Here is an 18,247-nt window from a genome sequence, read left to right as displayed (position 1 = left end):
CCTCATCTGGGATGGAGTCTGGCAGCTGTAAGCTTTAGAGCCCCTCAGTGAGCCTGAATCAGTGGCCATGAGAGTCACAGCATCTTGCTTTTGCTTGTGTTGGCTCTTCTACCAACTTAACTACTTTTTACTGCCTGAGGGTTAAAAATGGGAGAATAACATATAGGTGAAAACAAAATGGCAATCACCTGTTGTAGAATGTTATTTTAAGGTGTGTTACTTTTGTTTAGGTTGCATTTGTTTAACTCCATGAAGCTGTGTTATTGTGCCTGTCTAAAACACCTGATGGTCTAATAAAGCGCTGAATGGCCAATAGTGAGTTAGGAGAGAGAAATAGGTGGGGCTAGCAAGCAAAGAAGATAAATAGCAGGAGAAATCTGGTAGGAAAGGATCAAGAAGTAGCCAGAGGAGGAGGACCCAGGAGCCAGCCACCCAGCTACACAGCAAGCCACGGAGTAAGATTTACAGAAGTAAGAGAATAGGAAAAGCTCAGAGGCAAAAGGTAGACAGGTTAATTTAAGTTAAGGAAAGCTGGCAAGAAACAAGCCAAGCTAAGGCCAGGCATTCATAATTAAGAATAAGCCTTCGTGTGTATTTATTTGGGAGCTGAGCAGCAGGCCCCCAAAAGAGAAAGAGTAAAAAACAACTAACAACAATCACCAGAAACCTTTACTAAGTCACTGCCCAAGGTGACAACCATGTTAAATGCAGGGTATATTTATAAACTCAGAGAACTGGTTCTGTCTGTGGCAACTTCTTAATTTCATAAGTTTCAGCTCTGGATCAGAAAGCTGCAGTTCTCAGGAAGAAATCAGATGCAAATGTTAGCTCCTAGAGTTTTGGAGCAGGTTTTACCCACAGTGTAGTGTGCAAACCACTCAAATGAAGAGTTTAATCAGCAGGCAGCCAAGTGGGAGGAGACAGGAGACCTAAGACTTTTCCTCTCCAAGGATGGAATGACTGTGGAGTATGGAAGTGGATACGGTGATCGTAAGTGAAACAACCAGTGGTTAATGTTCCAGAGTGCTTGCATGAGCTGATGGTGGAGATTTTGGCCTCCTGACTTTGAAAAAAAAAAAAAAAATCCACACAGGCCCAAGTAGAAAGGCTTTGGTTTAGACAAAAACAGTCACTGAAAAATTATCTAGGCAACACACTCATCTTGTCTCATATGTCAGAAGTACAGGGTACAGCAAAGCTAATCGAGACTGATATTACACTGCTCACTTGTACAGCCTTACAGATGAGCATTGGGGAAGGGGGTATTTTTTAGACAGGGTCTCTCTATATAACTCTTGCTGTTCTGGAATTCTCTAAACCAGACTGACCTGGAAATCACTCAGAGCTGCCTGTCCCTGCCTCCAAGTACTAGGATAGTAGTCATGCACCCCCAGGCCCAGCTACATTAGTGATTTTTAAAGTGACCACAACCAACTGAAACTACAAAGCTCCTCAAGGTTTTACCCAGTGTTACTCATAACCACTTTCCTCAATGTTCTGAGTAAAGAGCCATTTCTTCAACCTGACCTCAAACTTGTGATCCTCCTGCTTCGGCTACTGAAATGCTGGGATTACAGGCCTGTCCAGGTAAGAAGCCACTCCTCTTTCTTTTTTATTTATTTATTTATTTATTTATTTATTTATTTATTTATTTATTTTTTAAATTTTATGTGTGTGGGTGTTTTGCCTTCAGGTTTGTCTGTGCACCACATGCGTGCCTGGTGCTCACTGAGGCCAGAAGAGGGCAATGGATCCCCTCGAACTGGAGTTAACCAATAGTTGTGAGCCACCATCTGGGTGTTGAAAATCAAACTTGGGTCCTCTGGAAGAGCAGGTAGTGAGTGCCCTTAACCGCTGACCCATCTCTCCAGTTCTACAAAGTCATTCTTAAAAGACCCCTGCTAAGTCAGCAGTGGTGAAATCTAGAGGCAAACATCTCTCCCTACATAGTTCACTCTGGAAATCCACAGCAAGTGTCAGAGTCCTAATCTGCAGAATACCTCTAGCTAGAGACAAAATCTCATGAGAACCAAGCCGTCTTACAGAAGGTGTGAATCTCGCCTGAACTGTAGACTGAAGCAGGCCAAGCAGAGAGATGCCCAGCACCCCAAACCCACAAGAGGGACTGCAGAGAAACAGGCCCCGCACCTGTCCCCAAGTGAAAGACTACATGCACATGCCATTCTACCTTTGCGTCTTTGCTCCTTCATCAATCACTGTGATTGAAGAGGTGACTGTTCTGAATTGGCTTACACTGCACTTTCATAGCGGCATATCTGATTAGCTGTAATATCAGCTATTTGGGAGGCAGAGGAAGGGGATCACAAGTTCAAAATCTATCTGGGCTCACAGAAACTTAAGGCAAGCCAAGGCAACTTTCTGAAATCCTACCTCAAAAACAGAAAGTACAAAAGAGGAGAAGGCTGGGATATGGCTGATTGGTTGAGTGCTTACTTAGCATGTATGTCCTGGGTTCAATTTCCTATACCACAAAAGCAAGAAACGACAAAGAGAATGTATGAGATTTATGAAGCATGATGAAAAGACAGAGAAGAGGGAGAAGTTATTTAAGTCAAAGGTACAGAAAAGACATTTGACAAGATTACAGCAGACATTTCCCAAATATAGGGGAAGAGATGGTCACCCAGATACAGGAGGCATTTAGAATACCAAACAAACAATATCATGCCATACTACAGTTAAACATCACACAGAACAAAGAATATTGAAAATCGTAGAGAAAAGCACCAAATCACATACAAAGGCAAAGCCATCAGAATAGCAGCACATTTCCCCACAGGAAATCTACAAGTCAGGAAGGCTGAATGGTGTTTCAAACTCTGAAAAACAACTGCCAGCTACTTCATCCAACAGATGGCTCTTTTTCTCTTCACAACTGGAGAGAAAAAAGTCTCCATGATAAACACAAACTAATCCAGAACCACAGAGGCTACTGGAAGGAATCCTACACACTGAAGAGAATAAAAACATCCACAAGACATGGGGACCAATGAACTTCACTATGCAGTAAGGAAGCAAGGAGATATGAGGAAAATATCAAGCATTATAAAAACAACAAAATGGGGGCTGGAGAGATGGCTCAGAGGTTAAGAGCCCTAGCTGCTGTTCCAGAGGTCCTGAGTTCAATTCCCAGCAACCACATGGTGGCTCACAGCCATCTGCAATGAGATCTGGCGCCCTCTTCTGGTCTACAGGCATACATATATAACATAATAAATAAATTAAAAAAAAAAGACATTGCAGTTCTAGGCTAGCAAGCAGAATGGCCAGCTTCTGACAGTCATACATTGTGCTAGTGCTGGAAGAGCAAATTAAAAACGAGGCTGTTAAGCTGGGCGGTGGTGCCGCACACCTTTAATCCCAGCACTCAGGAGACAGAGGCAGGTGGATCTCTGTGAGTTCAAGGCCAGCCTGGTCTACAGAGTGAGTTCAAGGACAGCCAAAGATACACAATGAAACCCTACCTCAAAAAACCAAAAAATATAAATAAATAAATAAATAAATAAATAAATAAATAAATAAATAAATAAATAAGTAAATAAAGGGATGCTGTTGAGAAAAGCAAGAAGACTTTTCTCACAAGTGTGCCCAGTGCCACACTGTGGGAAAAGGTGGCAAACCCAAGGCAAACCCAAGCCTGAACCAAATCTGTGTGGTCTATTTGGGTGGGAGCTCACCAGGCCATTGCTTTCTTTACACCATTGCCATCAAGAACAAAAACGTCACCCTGTTGCTCTACGGGGAACTGGTTAGTCAGAAACAAGGAAGGCACTGTACTTGAGGGATTTATTACTTTTTAAAATAGCATGCATTGCAATACAATCAAATTGTTCACATTACCAAAGCAACATTTCCCTGGAATTTAATTCAAAGTTTATAGCACCCAGTCTCATCCTTTTTATTTACCTATTGAAATAAAAATATGTGTTTCTATCTCACTATACGGCCGTATTTATAGAATTCTGGACCCAGCATGTTAGCTGTACTGTATAAAGTTTTACAAAGAAGTGAAAACAATTTGTTGTACTTTTTATTAAGTTCTGTTAGATTACAAAATTACTTTTTTAAACTACGTGATATTATGTATACAGTGTTCTACAAAATTATTTTTATTAAATAAATATTTTATAGTATGTTAAAAAAATTCCTAGAATCAATTGAAAATACAACATACTAAAACACAGAACCTAAGCAGTCCTAAGGGGACTGCAAAAGTCTACATCTTAAAAGTCGTTGTTTTGGGGCTGGAGAGGTGTCAGTGGTTAAGAGCACTGGCTACTCTTCTAGAGGACCTGAGTTTGATTCCTAGCAACCACATCAGCAGCTCAGAACCACCTTTAACTCCAGGTCCAGGGGATCTGAAAACCTCTCTGGCCAGACACACCCAGGTCACTGGAAGTCTAATCCAGCATCTGGAGCAGAGACTGAGTGGCTTTAAGAAAAACCACGGACACTAAAGTCACCTGTTGAAATGGCTGGAAATTCAAAGAAAAGCAGCACTGGTCACAATAAGATCACACTGAAAATTATTGTGAGCTAAGGTCACAGATGGCACACTGGGTCTTTAGGAACAAACACTGACATGGCTGAGATATTAAGGACACTACCTCCCATAGCAGATGAGCACACAGCTAACAGGAGAGAGTCTGTCTGCACTGTCAGCCTCCATGCCCGCCCAGTTCTGCTCTCTGAGACAGCTGCAAGAGCACTGGGCCGCTTTTTAGACTCTGTCTGCAACTGAGAATATCCAAATTTTCACGTGATTCTACCCATGAAAATGACCTTAGGATTAGTGTATGTGTAAACACTGTAAACAGAAGTAAAATAAACGTATGGACTAGTAAGTAACGAAAATGCAGCGTTTACAAAGGGGAACTGAAGCGGAGCTCACCTGCCCACTTCTCCCAAATTCCAGCTCTACAATGGCAGCAGGGGTGTGTATTTGAGCCGAGTGCCTTGACTGTGACTTGCCATCAACTCTCCAGCTCAGGCCCCGCAGGCCGTTGTCCCAGCGGCTCTGGTTCAGGAGGCTCTCTCGGATTCTTGACTTATGGCTCTTCCAAAACTTGGAAATGACTGCAGCTTGCTCACAGGTGATGCCACCTTGCTTTTTGGTCTGAGCAGTCAAGAAGGCCTCTAACTGGTTGAAATCCATGTCAGCAGATGCAATAGACTACAAAGACAACAGAAAAAGCAATATACATTTGAACTTGGTAGATAACTAGACACAGCTGCCTAACTGTGTTCTGGTTGATCTTAATCATTGACTATGTTTTCAAAAAGGCCGTCAAGTGACAAGACTGAGAATGAGTGACAATTATAGTACAAATGCAAAAATACTCCCTTTTCAAATATCAAGACAAGAATGTAACTTTAAATGTCCGGTTTCAGAGGGCTGCAGAGACGGCTCAGTAGGTCAAGAGCACTGGCTGCTCTTGCCAAGGGCTCAGGTCCAGTTCCCAGTACACACACGGCAGCTCACAATTGTCCATAACTCCAGTTCCACGGGATCGGATGCCCTCTGCTGACCTCCACAGGCACCAAGCATGAACATGATGTAAATACATGCACTCAGGCAAAATACTCATGCATATAAAACAAATAATTGTAATTTTTTTCATATCCAGCTTCATAGTGGGGAAATAAAAATTATTCTAAACAATGAAACAAAAAAGTCAAATTAATTGGTTCTGATAAAATCTTACATAATTTATTGTCAATAGACCTGGTCTGACATGCTACAGTGCTACCATGAGTTGTCCATTAGACAACTAAATGTCGTTAAATGAGTATGTTAATTGAACTTTGCAGCCTATCTCAGTCAAAAAGCTCAGTAATTCTACTGACACTGTATGCCACCTGACGCTTTACTTATATTTTCAAACCTCAACTGCCACTGAAGCTAGGTTCTCCACTCTAGCATTCAAGAAAACACAGTAACTAGATGTGTGGTTGGATATTTTGTCAATGTTGACACAATCTAGAGTCATTAGAGAAGAAGGAACTTCGGTTGAGAAAATGCCTCCATCAGATTAGCCTGTGGGATCATTTCTTTTCCTTTTTCTTTCTTTTTCTTTTTCCTCCTGAGACAGGGTTTCTCTGTGTGTAGCCCTGGAACTCTCTTTGTAGACCAGACTGGCCTCGAACTCACAGAGATGTCTGCCTCTGCCTCCCGAGTGCTGAGATTAAAGGCATGAGCCATGATGGATTAGCTTCTTAAATGACGATAGGTTAGGGTGAGGTTGGCCTGGCCTACTGTGGGCAGTTCAACCTACTGTAGGCAGGTGGTCCCAGGTTGTTTAAGAAAGCAAACTGAGCAAGTCAGGAGGAGAACCCAGAAGTGGCATTCCTCCATGTCTCTGCTTCAGTTCCTGCATCCAGGTTCCTGCTTTGGCTTCAGTCCATTGATGATGGACTGGAACCTGTAAGCCAAATAAACTCTGTCCTCCCTAAGTTACTTTTGGTCATGGTGTTTATAACAGCCACAGAAGCCAAACTAAGACACTAAATATAAGTATATTAAATGTAGAATAAAGTATCTTAAGTTTGCACAGTACTCTACTTTCAAAGAGTTTTCACATCTATTCTATTGAACTCATATTCCATTTTCAAAGACAACATGGTAGACAGAAGCACTGAGAAGTATTGATCATAGAGAAGCCACTGACTTTCCATAAAGTTCAATGAACCAGAGTCCTAACTGTTAAGCCATAGTTCTCTGGTGTATTGGCTGGTTTTGTTTGTCCACTTGACACAAGATAGAGACATCAGAGGAAGGAGCCTCAGCTGAGGAAATACCTCAATGAGATCCAGCTCTTAAGCATTTTCTCAATTAGTGATTGATGGGGGCAGTTTGGCCCATGGTGGGTGATGCCATCCCTGGGCTGGTGGTCCTGGGTTCTAAAAGAAGGTGGGCTGAGCAAGTCATGGGAAGCAAACCAGTAAGTAGCGTCCTCCATGGCCTCTGCATCAGCTCCTGCCTCCAGGATCCTGCCCTGTTTGAGTTTCTGTCCCAGCTTCCTTCAGTGATGGACTGTAATGTGGAAGTGTAAGCCAAATAAACCCTTTCCTCCACAACTGCTTTTTGGTCATGGTGTTTCGTTGCAGCAATAGAAACCCAAACAAAGACACCTGGTTAGCTATCATAAGAGACTACACAGGTAGATACTGGCATCACTATCAATAAATAATAATAATAATAATAATAATAATAATAATAATAATAATAAGTCAAACTGGCACATTCTACCAACAATGATACAAAAATGTCACCACCTAAGGATTAGCTACATGCTTAGTTCACTATCCTTCAGAGACTAATTATCACTATCATTTCTTTTTAAGATTTAGCTGTTTCAAGTGAGAAAAGTGTGTTATTAGAATTTATCCAACTAGTTCAGTTTAACAACATACAGGAAAATTGGGAGGAAAAAAATGAGAAGACAGTGTAGATAGTGTGTCAAAACTCAAGACACGGTTATATATATGCAATAAGGAGCCACAAAGGCTGGGTGCATGGGTAATTAGGATGCAAAGCTAAATCTGAGCACTAGAAAGCCAGCTCTGAGGACATGTACAGCTGAGGTGAATGGGAAATCACAACGCTTCCCTTTCCTAAGTCACTATTCTCCCTTGGCCACCGAGGCTGCTGGTGGGAGCATCAGATCAGAGTGCCCTCTTTCCTCTGTGCACGGGGGTCTAGGTCAGTTCCCCACTTACAACAGGAAGACAAATGGCCTGGCCTGGGGGATTTTAGTGCAGGAAGGATGTGAGACTGGGAGTGTGGACATCAGTTTCTAGAACTTTTTGGCACAAAGTTGAAAAGAAGAAAAGGAGGAGGGGGAGGAGCTAAATGGAAAGACGAGAAGGGGTAAGGAAAGATCGTGAGGTCCAGCAGAGATGAAAGGGTACTCTGTCTTGTGGCTCTGTATGTAATGGTGCCCAGGGTTCTGGTTCTTGCAGGTCTTCTTTCAGCTGTGTATGCTATCTCAGCAACCTTCCAACTGCACACACCAAAACATTCCATTACTTTCCTGTTGCTTTGATAAAACACCATAACCAAAAGCAACTTATAGAAGGGCAAATTTATTTCGTCTTATAGTTCTAGAGGAGTAGCAGTCTATCATGCCAGGAAGACGTATTAGCAGGAGCAGGAGGCTGAAAGACAGCCTCTCAGCTACATGGACAAGGCAGAGAGAGTGAACTGGAAGTAAGGCACAGCTGTATACTCTCATAGCCTACCTCCAGTGACAGCTTAAGCCTCCCCAAACAGTACCACCAACTGGGGTTCAAATACCTGAGCCTTTGGAGGGCATTTCTTATCCAAACCACAACTATTCAAATAATTTATACCACAGTCCTATCAGTTGGACCCTCAAGCTGTCACTAAAATAGGACACCAGCAGTAAGAGCAAAGGGTGCTGTCCAGCAGGACAGACATGCTGCTTGTCATTTCTCTATTAATATAAAAACTGGGTGGCAAACGTTGAAACTTTCTGATAGATGATATTCCATGTTACAATTCAACACATTTACCACCTATTTACCAGACAACAGATCCAAAATCTCTAGCTGTGATTCGAAATAGGAGTATTACTTTAAAGCCTAGCCTTGGTGGCTCATGGCTATAATCCTAGCACTCAGGAGGTAGAGGCAGGTAAATAGTCAAAAGTAAGTCTGGCCTGTTTGTACAACAACTTCTAGGACAGCTAGAGCTACATGGCAAGTCCCCTGGTGGAGGGGGAGCTATTGTGTATATATACTACAATTAAGTTAAATATTTCTATTAGCATCTTGCTTTACAACACAGATGGTCTGTATCATTTTCCTCATGATACCAAGAGATATCTATTCTGAGATACGTGTGGTAATGCACACCTGTAAAAACAGTCCCATGGATTAGCAGCTACATAGTGAATTCCAGGACAACATGTCTTTAAAAAACAAAACCTATTCTGATATAACTGTGCCTTATGACATAAAAGTTATTTTGGTTGGATTTCAATCAACATCTTGAACAACAGTCAATTCATCCAAATTTTAACACAATTGGAAAATGAAGGAATTGACTTTGAATTGAATTCAAAGTCATGAATTCTCATTTAATATCAGTTTTCATTTAATTCAAGAAAAGTCTTAGTAAGCTTTGTTTCAGTTTTCTTCTCATTTTTGAACAACTGAAAATATAAAAAGCATTCTCAGCTTATGGACTATCCAAGGACAGGAAGTAGGGCTAACCCCTGCTTAAGAACATGCCACAGAACAAACTGACCCATGTCACATGATTGCAACGCCCCACATGACACTGAGAAAACCTGTTTACAATCACTGGAGCCTAAAAATTAACTTCGTTTATATGAGAAAGTGCTTTTTGAACAGTTTTAATAAACACTAAATTTTTCAGGGACATAACAAAAACAGCTTGTAGGTTTTCACTTTATAGACAAGATGTTTAACATTTAGGAAAATCATTGCTGAGTTTAAAATTTATGAGCTGCCAATACAGCACAGCTGTATATTAACTGTCTTTGTTGCTATATGTTCAGTGATTCCACACATAGTGCAAACATATACATACAATAATGCTCGAATAGTTACATCTTAAAACATCACAAATTATTTTCATTTACATTTATGCCATATAGATTTTTTCAAAAAATATGAATTTATATGTATGTGTATATATGTACATATATAGTGTGTATGTGTATATGTGCGGTGTATGTGTGTGTGTGTGCGTGTGTGGGAGTATCATGCATGTTTGTGCAAGTACATGTGGAGACCGGAAGCCAATGTCAGGTACTTTCCTAATCAGTTTCCACCTTACTTAGTGAGGCAAGGTCTCTCACTAACCCTCAGCCTCACTGACTAGGCTAGGCTGGCCAACGGGCTGCAGGAACCTTTGTGCCAGCACGACCACCACTTAGACACTGCAGTCACAGATGCATGCTGCTGTGCCTGGCTGTTCACATGGGTGCTGGAACACCAAACTCAGCTCTTCATGTTTGAATATCAGGCACTTTATCAACCAAGCCATCTTCCAGCCCCACAAACTTACATAAGAACTTGCTGTAAGGATATGAAAGGAGTCTTAGGAAAATGTTTACTATAAAAAGTGAACAGAGGGGCTGGAGAGATGGCTCAGAGGTTAAGAGCACTGACTGCTCTTCCAGAGGTCCTGAGTTCAATTCCCAGCAACCACATGGTGGCTCACAACCATCTGTAATGAGATCTGGCGCCCTCTTCTGGCCTGCAGGCATACATGCTGTATACATAATAAATAAATAAATCTTAAAAAAAAAAAAAAGTGAACAGAGGACTGGAGAGATGACTCAGAGGTAAAGAGCACTGGCTGCTCTTCCAGAGAACCCGGGGTTCAATTCGCAGCACCCACACGGCAGTTCACATCTGTCTGTGACTGCAACACCCTCCGCTGGCCTCCCTGGGCACCAGGCATGCAAATGGTGCACAGACATTACATGCAGACAAAACACTCATATATATAAAAGAAATAGTAACAATACATTTTTGAATGAATAAACAAACAATGGGGTACATGTGTGGATGTGAGAACTACTGAGCATCAGGCCCAAGCTCAGCAAACCAGGTCCTGGCCTATCTTTCAGTTCTGATTTGACAATGTCCTGCCTCCCACACTGCAGCTCACACAACAGGGACCTGTTTACCATCCCCACAGCTGCATGCTCAAGACAGTTTCTTCTGGATGCCTCAGTGCTGCTGCGGCTCCTGTAAGGCCCTCTGTCACCACCTCACCGCATTAGCTTCTTTCTGTCCAACATGTCTTCTCCACTATTCTCTTCCCTAATATGGTGACTGCCCCTTGCAACTCTCCAAATGTCCTACTATTCCCATCACTGTCCTTACCTCCAAGTCTCTTTCACCCACTGATTCTAACCTTTGAGATGGTCTACACATATAGCATCTACTACAGTTCTCTGATAAAGGATTCAAATTCTAAAAGGCGCCTAGGTACCAGAGCAAGAAAGGCTCTCAAACTGTAAATCTCACAGCTTTTATTAAATTTAAAGTGAAGCACACAAACTCATACAAATGTATAACTGTGATTCTTAGAAGTGTACCCATAGATAAGAAAACCTTTGGGCTCTAACACTATGCAAAGTGTCCCATGACGGAACAACCAAAAGGCACAATTCAAAAAGAAAAACTGATATATTTGTACTTATCAAAATTAGCATTTTCTCTGAGGAAGGAAGAAAGGAAAGAAAGGAGAAAGGAAGGGAGGGAGGAAGGAGCAAGCTTGCTTCCGCAGTACATACACAAAAATTGGAAGAAAGTTTGAATAAACTGTGAAGACACAACAAAGGACTAGTATCTAATATGCATTAGTACATAATATCTAATATGTACTATAATATATACAGTACATATACAAAAATTGGAAAAAAGGATGAACTGTGAAGACACAACAAAGGACTAGTATCTAATATGTAAAAGCTTTCCAAACTCAACATTAAAAACATAATCAGAGCTGAGCAGTGGCAGCACACACCTTTAATCCCAGCACTCAGGAGGCAGAGCCAAGTGGATCTCTAAGTTCAAGGCCAGCCTAGTCTACAGAGTGAGTTCCAGGACAGCCAGGGCTACACAGAGAAACCTTGTCTGGAAAAGAAAAACAACCCACAATCCCTAGTGCTGGGATTAATGGTGTGCACCACTATGCCTGACTGATTCCCTACACTTTGGCATTTACTTTTTTCAGCAAGATCTAGGTAGGCCTGGCAGTTATCCTATACTAATGATAAATATCACTAATTTATTGTAAAGTCTAGAAAGATAACCCTGTCCCAAGTTTGAAGGTTCAGAGAAGGTATCCTATATAAAGTAAGATCTATATTTGTTTTATTTTGTTTTATTAGGGCAGAGTCTCGTATAGCCCAGGCTGGCCTTGAACTCTTAATCCCCCTGCCTTAACATCCCAGGTGCTGGAATTGTAGACCTGTACACTATACCAAGCTAAAATAAGATCTGTGTGAAAGCCCTGAATTATTCCCAGCACTAGGGAGGCAGAGGCTGGCAGATCTCTGAGTTTGAGGCCAGGTCTACAGAGTGAGTTCCAGGACAGACAGAGCTACCTAGAGCAACCCTGTTTGGAAAAAGACAAAACAAAAGAGTGTAAGGACTCTGTTCCAATTTTTACCATTTAACCCTGTGGTCCAGTACGATGGCTGATACACAGCAGGTGCCTGTGAGCTATGTAAGATCAAGATCAGGAGTGATGAACAGATGATTTTTAGGGAATAAAACTATTCTTGAGAAATTTTAAAGCTACATATCGTTATGCCTACCAAAACCCATAGAATGATCTGGAGTGGTGCCACATGCCTTTAATCCCACCCAGCACTTAGGAAGCAGAGGCAGGTGGATCTCTGAGTTTGAGGCAGCTTGTTCTACATAGCAAGTCAAGGCCACACTGTCTCAAAGAAAACAAAACTAAAGAAGAAACAAAGAAACAAAACCACAGAATGACCCTAGGCTGTAGACTTAGTGGCATGTGACTGTTGGTTCATCCACTGTAACAAACAGCACTGTGGTTCAGGATGTTAAAGCAGAAACCAGGTGGGGGTAGGGGTAGGGTGGGAGGCAGGAGGCATTTGTGGACTTCTATTTTCTTCTTAATTCTGCTGTGAATCCAAAACAGCTCTAACAAAGTCCATTTTCAAAAATGAGGACTGGAGATGGCTCAGCGGTTAAAAGCACTGGGGTTCTTTGCAGAGAACCTGGGTGTGGTTCCTCTACAAAGAACCACATAGCAGCTCACAGTTATCCATAACTCCATTTCCAAGGGTCTAACGCCCTTTTCCGACTTCCTTGGGCACAAGGCGTGCACATGTACATATACACACATACATGCAGATACTCATACACATAAAAATAAAGAAATAAGTCTTAAACTTTTAAGTGAATTGGAAACTGGAGTTGTTTTCATAATATAACATATGCATGGCATACACACAAACACTGAGTTCAGTCCACAGCACTGGACAAAAAAATGCCAAAAAAAAAAAAAAAAAAAGCAGAAGTGATGCTCTGACCAACTTCTGGCTCACATTTTTGGAAACTCAATGTTTCTCAAGAGGCTTGCTCATGGAGGCACTGACAACACACAGCTCAATGGAGAGTTACTCTCAGTCAACAACCAGAACCAAACTGCTGGCCATCTGGAGGGGGTGTTTTTGGAAGAGGATATCCCAGGCCCCAGTTGAACAGACATCTTATAGAGAGAACCTTCCTGAGTTCTGCTAAAATTCAAATTCAGGAGGTAAACAAAGGACTGTCCATTTTTTAAATAAATGAGTACATAAGCGTAAACTCAAGGTAATGATACCTTTTTTTTTTTCAGTAAACTATTTAAGCAGCAAGTGTATGACCTGTCTTCATAAGGAACCAAATCAGTCTCCTACCAATTCACACTTATATACAACCAGTAACAACCTCTAGCTCCTTGAAGAGAACAGTACTTGAAGTCAGTGCTGAAAACAAGCCAAACTCAGCTCCTGTAACGCTCTAGTGGACAAAACATAGCTTTTTTTTTTCCCTTTGGTTTTTTGAGACAGGGTTTCTCTGTGTAGCTTTGCACCTTTCCTGAATCTCACTCTGTAGCCCAGGCTGGCCTCGCCTCGAACTCACAAAGATCCACCTGGCTCTGCCTCCCAAGTGCTGGGATTAAAGGCGTGTGCCACCACCGCCCGGCCAAAACATAGCTTTGCAGTAAGCTTTTACTGTATAGAACACCCTCAGAAACCACTAAGTTCCAAAGGCATTTTTGATTAGGTTAATTTAAGCAGTCTGAGGTTCATGAGAAGAGTTTAAAGTTCCAATAGACTGCCTTCTGCTCTAGCACACAACTTCCCATCAGCATCTGAATCCATGCACTGCATTTACCACAGTGTAGGGGCCAACACTGCCATCATTACTGAGTTTCTAGTTTGCACACGAGTTACTCTTGGTGTACAGTATCTTCCATTACAGCACCAGTTAAGTTTCACTGCACTGTTTCATGTCTTCATCTCTCCATCCACTTCCAAAGTTTCTCTAATAATCAGTTTGCTGTGGTTGATTAGTCATACTGTTTGATTCAACAATATCTGTGGAGGCCCACAAAGGTTTCCTAGTGAGATCTGAGCTTGCTTTACCCAACAGAGCTGTATTAGAAGATGGTTTAACCATGTGCATGGTTTCTAGGTAATTGAAAGGGTCTACACTTGGCTGAGCTAGGGGAGGTCTTTTGCTCCACCCCTTGGCATTCCTATAAACAGCCCTTTAGAAGAGACAGAAGGGACGGTGGATAAGGATCCAGGCCCTCCCAAGGCTATCCTGTGTTTCTGTCTGTTTCTCTCCCCTCTATCCTTCTATCTAAATCTCTTATCCCTCTCTCCTCAAGAATACCCTGGGGTAAAACATGCGAGCCCGTCTCCCAGCTGGCTTCCCACAAATATCCTTACTGATTTTCTGTCTCATAGATCTGTTCCTTCCAAATAGAAGTACTGAATCTCCAATTTTAAAAAATGAATTCATTGCCAGACGTGGTGGTGCATGCCTTTAATCCTACCACTTGGGAGGTAGAGGCAGCAGGTGGATCTCTGAGTTCAAGGCCAGCCCGGTCTACAAAGCAAGTTCCAGGTATTGAAAAACCACACACACACACACACACAAATACATATAAATAAATAAATTAAATAAATAGACGGGGAAAAAAAGTGAATTCATCTATGACTTGCATTTTTTTCAGGTTTTATTTTACTGCTCTGTTTTTCAGCACACAAATATTAAGAGATGTTATGCTCTCCTAGAGAAACGACTCTATTTATCATCATTTTGCTACAGGTATCCCATCAGAGATGACTACTCAGACACAGTTTATAGCCAACTGAAAGCAGAATAAGAGTCTTTACTCCAACCAGCTGGGACTGCACCTAAGTATCTAGGGTCGAGGTTTCGCCCCAAGTGTCCAGAACACAGGGTTTTTGAAGGTCGAAACCACGTCCTGGCATCTTGCTCAGCAGAAGCAAGCAGTTTAACAGAAGCTGAGATAAGTTAGCTGGGGCACCTTAGGTTCTTAGAACAGAGTTGGGTAAGTTTCCATGGGATTCTCCATCAAGGAGACCAAATTCTAGTCAAATATGAAATTACCTCAGCAAGAATACAAAAGAGAGGAACCTTTACCTGTCTTACCCTCTTATATTCTGAAATGTCTTTCTAGATACCTGACAACTTCCATTGCTCTGGTCTTGTTAAAAGATTAATTATTTTATTTTTATTGTATCTGATAAGGATGTTTTGGCTGCATGTCTGTAAGTGCACCATGTTCATGCAGTGCCTGCAGACGCCAGATGAGGGTGCTAGATCCCCTGGAACTGGAGTTAAAGACAGTTGTGAGCCACCATGTGGGTGCTGGGAATTGAACCTGGGTCCTCTGGAAGAACAGCCATTGCTCTTAACCGCTGAGCCAATTCTCCAGCCCTAAAGTGAGTTGGGCCTTCTACTGTGATCTACTTCTGTTGTCTGTCCTTTAAATGTTGTAAAACATGCACATCACAAATTCTGAGAATTACAAGGAGAAATAGATTAATACACTATACACTTTATAGCTGAAAAATCCAACATCTCTTATCAGTAATTGATAGATCCAGTGGGCAAAACATAGCTGAAATGAACAACACTGTTAATCAACTGGATCTAACTGACTCTTCCAGGATATTAATCTAAATGCAGAATACATTCTACTCAAGTACACACTGAACATTTGACCAAGAGAGGCTACATTCTGGGACAAAAACATAATGAACGTGAAGGAATAAAAATCATGCAAAGTATGCCTTCAGTTCACAATGAAATTAAACTAGAAGTCAGTAACAGAAAATTTGCTAGCACAATTGTCTTAGTTAGGGTTTTTATTGCTGTGAAGAGACACCATGACCACAGCAACTCTTATAAAGTAAAATATTTCATTGGAGTGGCTCACTTATAGTTTTGGAGATTCAGTCCATTATCATCATGATGGGGAGCATGGTAGCATGCAGGCAGACACAGTGCTGAAATAGCTGAGAGCCCTACATCCTGCAGGCAAGAGGAAGTCGACTAGGACACTGGGCAGTATCCTGAGCACAGGAAACTCAAAGCCTGCCCCACAGTGACACAATTCCTCCAACAAGGCCACACCCACTGCAACAAACTCACACCTCCTAATAGTACCACTCCCTATGAGATTATGGGGGCCAATTACATTCAAAATACCACAATAATTCTCCCTCAATATATGGAAATTAAACATTTTACAATTACATATGGGTTAAAAAACAAGCCTAGAGATAAATCTGAAAATATTGTTTATAAAACTAATAAAGTTTCAGAAGAAAGAAATGTAAGACCCATTCAGATGCACAAATTTGTAAAGAATATATAGAGAAGACTAGAATACGTCAGCCCAAAATACACCATTTTAGCATAAAGATAAATGAGCTAAAGGCAGAGAGTTTACTTTTGTTTGCAAGGCATAAATTTACAAATACAAAAGAGACTCTCCTACCCTACTTTTTGACCATGGAGAACAAAGGTTAACCACTAACACAACTTTAAGACCCTCATGTCTGAAGGATGCTACCAGAGGAATCTGTACTACCAAGCTTTACTGCCAACCTCAACCTTTCATTTATGGGCCTTCCCACAAACTCCCATCTCCAGCACTCAAAACCATCGAATCCATTACCTTCTCACTAATCAAACATGACAGTTCTTTGCTGGAATTCAAAGTGACCTCTGTGAGAACTACTTGTTTCCTAGGTATCTCTCACATATATGTGAATGCACAAAGCATAAACATCTGCTTGCTTTTCCTGTGTTAATCCATCTTGTTACAGGGGTCCATTCCTACTACAGAACTCACAAAAAATGGATATTTCCTCTCCCACACAGAAAAGCAATGACTGCTATTCTACGTAGCACTTTCTTCTTTGCTGTTTATTTCTCAATTTCATATCCATGGCCTCCTCACTTAGTTGAAAATCTCAATCTATAACATAAACTTGTTAAGCGTTATGAAAGAGGAAAATAAGTTTTGTTTCCTAAGACAAAACTGGTTTAGAATGTGTGGATGCATGTTGTAGAATATTATTTTTAGGTGTGTTATTTTTGTTTATGCTGTATTTGTTTAACTCTGTGAAGCTGTATTACTGTGCCTGTCTAAAACACCTGATGGTCTAATAAAAAGCTGAACAGTCAATAGCAAGACACAAAAAAGGATAGGAGCAGCTGGCAGGCAGAGAGAATATATAGAGAGAGAAATCTGGGAGGAGAGATCTAGGAATGAGAGGGGAAGGAGGAGGACTCCAGGGGCCAGCCACTTAGCCACACAGCAAGCCACAGAGTAAGAATAAGATTTACAGAAGTTAAGAGAATGGGAAAAGCCGAGAGGCAAAAGGTAGAAGGGATAAATTAAAGTTAAGGGAAACTGGCTAGAAACTAAGCCAAGCTAAGGCCAGGCATTCATAATTAAAAATAAGCCTCCGTGTGAGATTTATTTGGGAGCTGGGTGGTGGGCCCCTAAAAAGAACCAAAGAACAAACAACAACAGACTCAGAAGCCCTGGCGTACCGCCTACAGGGCCCCTCCAAGGTAGCTGGCTCACCTGTGCTACCCAGGGGATATCCTACAATTGACTGAGACTACTGCTCAGTGTACACTACCTCTCACATGCCATTCTCACACCCCACCTCAAATTCCTTCTGTATGCACACAGTTTAGTTGATGCTTAAACTGTACTTAGATGTAAAAGTCACTGTCCACTTGTTTTCTTTCCTCCTCAGATGCACTGCCAATATCAACAGGGACCTGAGAACAGGAAGCAAACAGGAGCACCGCATTCAAAGCCCAAGTTCTTTTGTTCACCTGTCCCACTAGAGCTGTCACAGGTTTGTTTGGGTTTTGTTGTTATTGTTGTTTCATTGTTTTGTTTTGTCAACTTGATACAAGCTACAATTACCTGATAAGAGAAAGCTCAGTTGAGAAAATGCCCCTGAAAATGCCCCCATCAGATGTCCTCTGGCACCTGCACTCACATGTACATAACTATACACAAGTACATATAATTAAAAACAATAAAACAGATTTTTTAAAAAATAACAATAATATATGTCTAAGTAATTAGATCCTTAGCAAGACATAACAGTTCAGTGGTGAGAAAAAGCAT

At 41.4% G+C, this 18,247-nt stretch overlaps 1 protein-coding gene across 3 annotated transcripts in view; it reads right to left on the bottom strand.

The window, feature by feature from the left end:
- Positions 1-18,247, bottom strand: part of Commd1 (copper metabolism domain containing 1) — a 140,286-nt gene that overhangs the window by 101,018 nt on the left and 21,021 nt on the right. For all 3 annotated transcript variants that reach the window (XR_009381787.1, XM_059275344.1, XM_059275345.1), the window contains exon 2: positions 4,913-5,194. Coding sequence is in view for 2 of the 3 variants with exons in the window: in XM_059275344.1 (XP_059131327.1) it covers positions 4,913-5,194 (282 nt within the window). In the remaining variant the exon portion in view is untranslated. The remainder of the gene's footprint in view (positions 1-4,912; positions 5,195-18,247) is intronic.

This window comes from Peromyscus eremicus, chromosome 10 (assembly GCF_949786415.1).
Source record: "Peromyscus eremicus chromosome 10, PerEre_H2_v1, whole genome shotgun sequence".
NCBI lineage: Eukaryota > Metazoa > Chordata > Mammalia > Rodentia > Cricetidae > Peromyscus > Peromyscus eremicus.
This window is presented reverse-complemented; position numbering and strand designations above follow the sequence as displayed.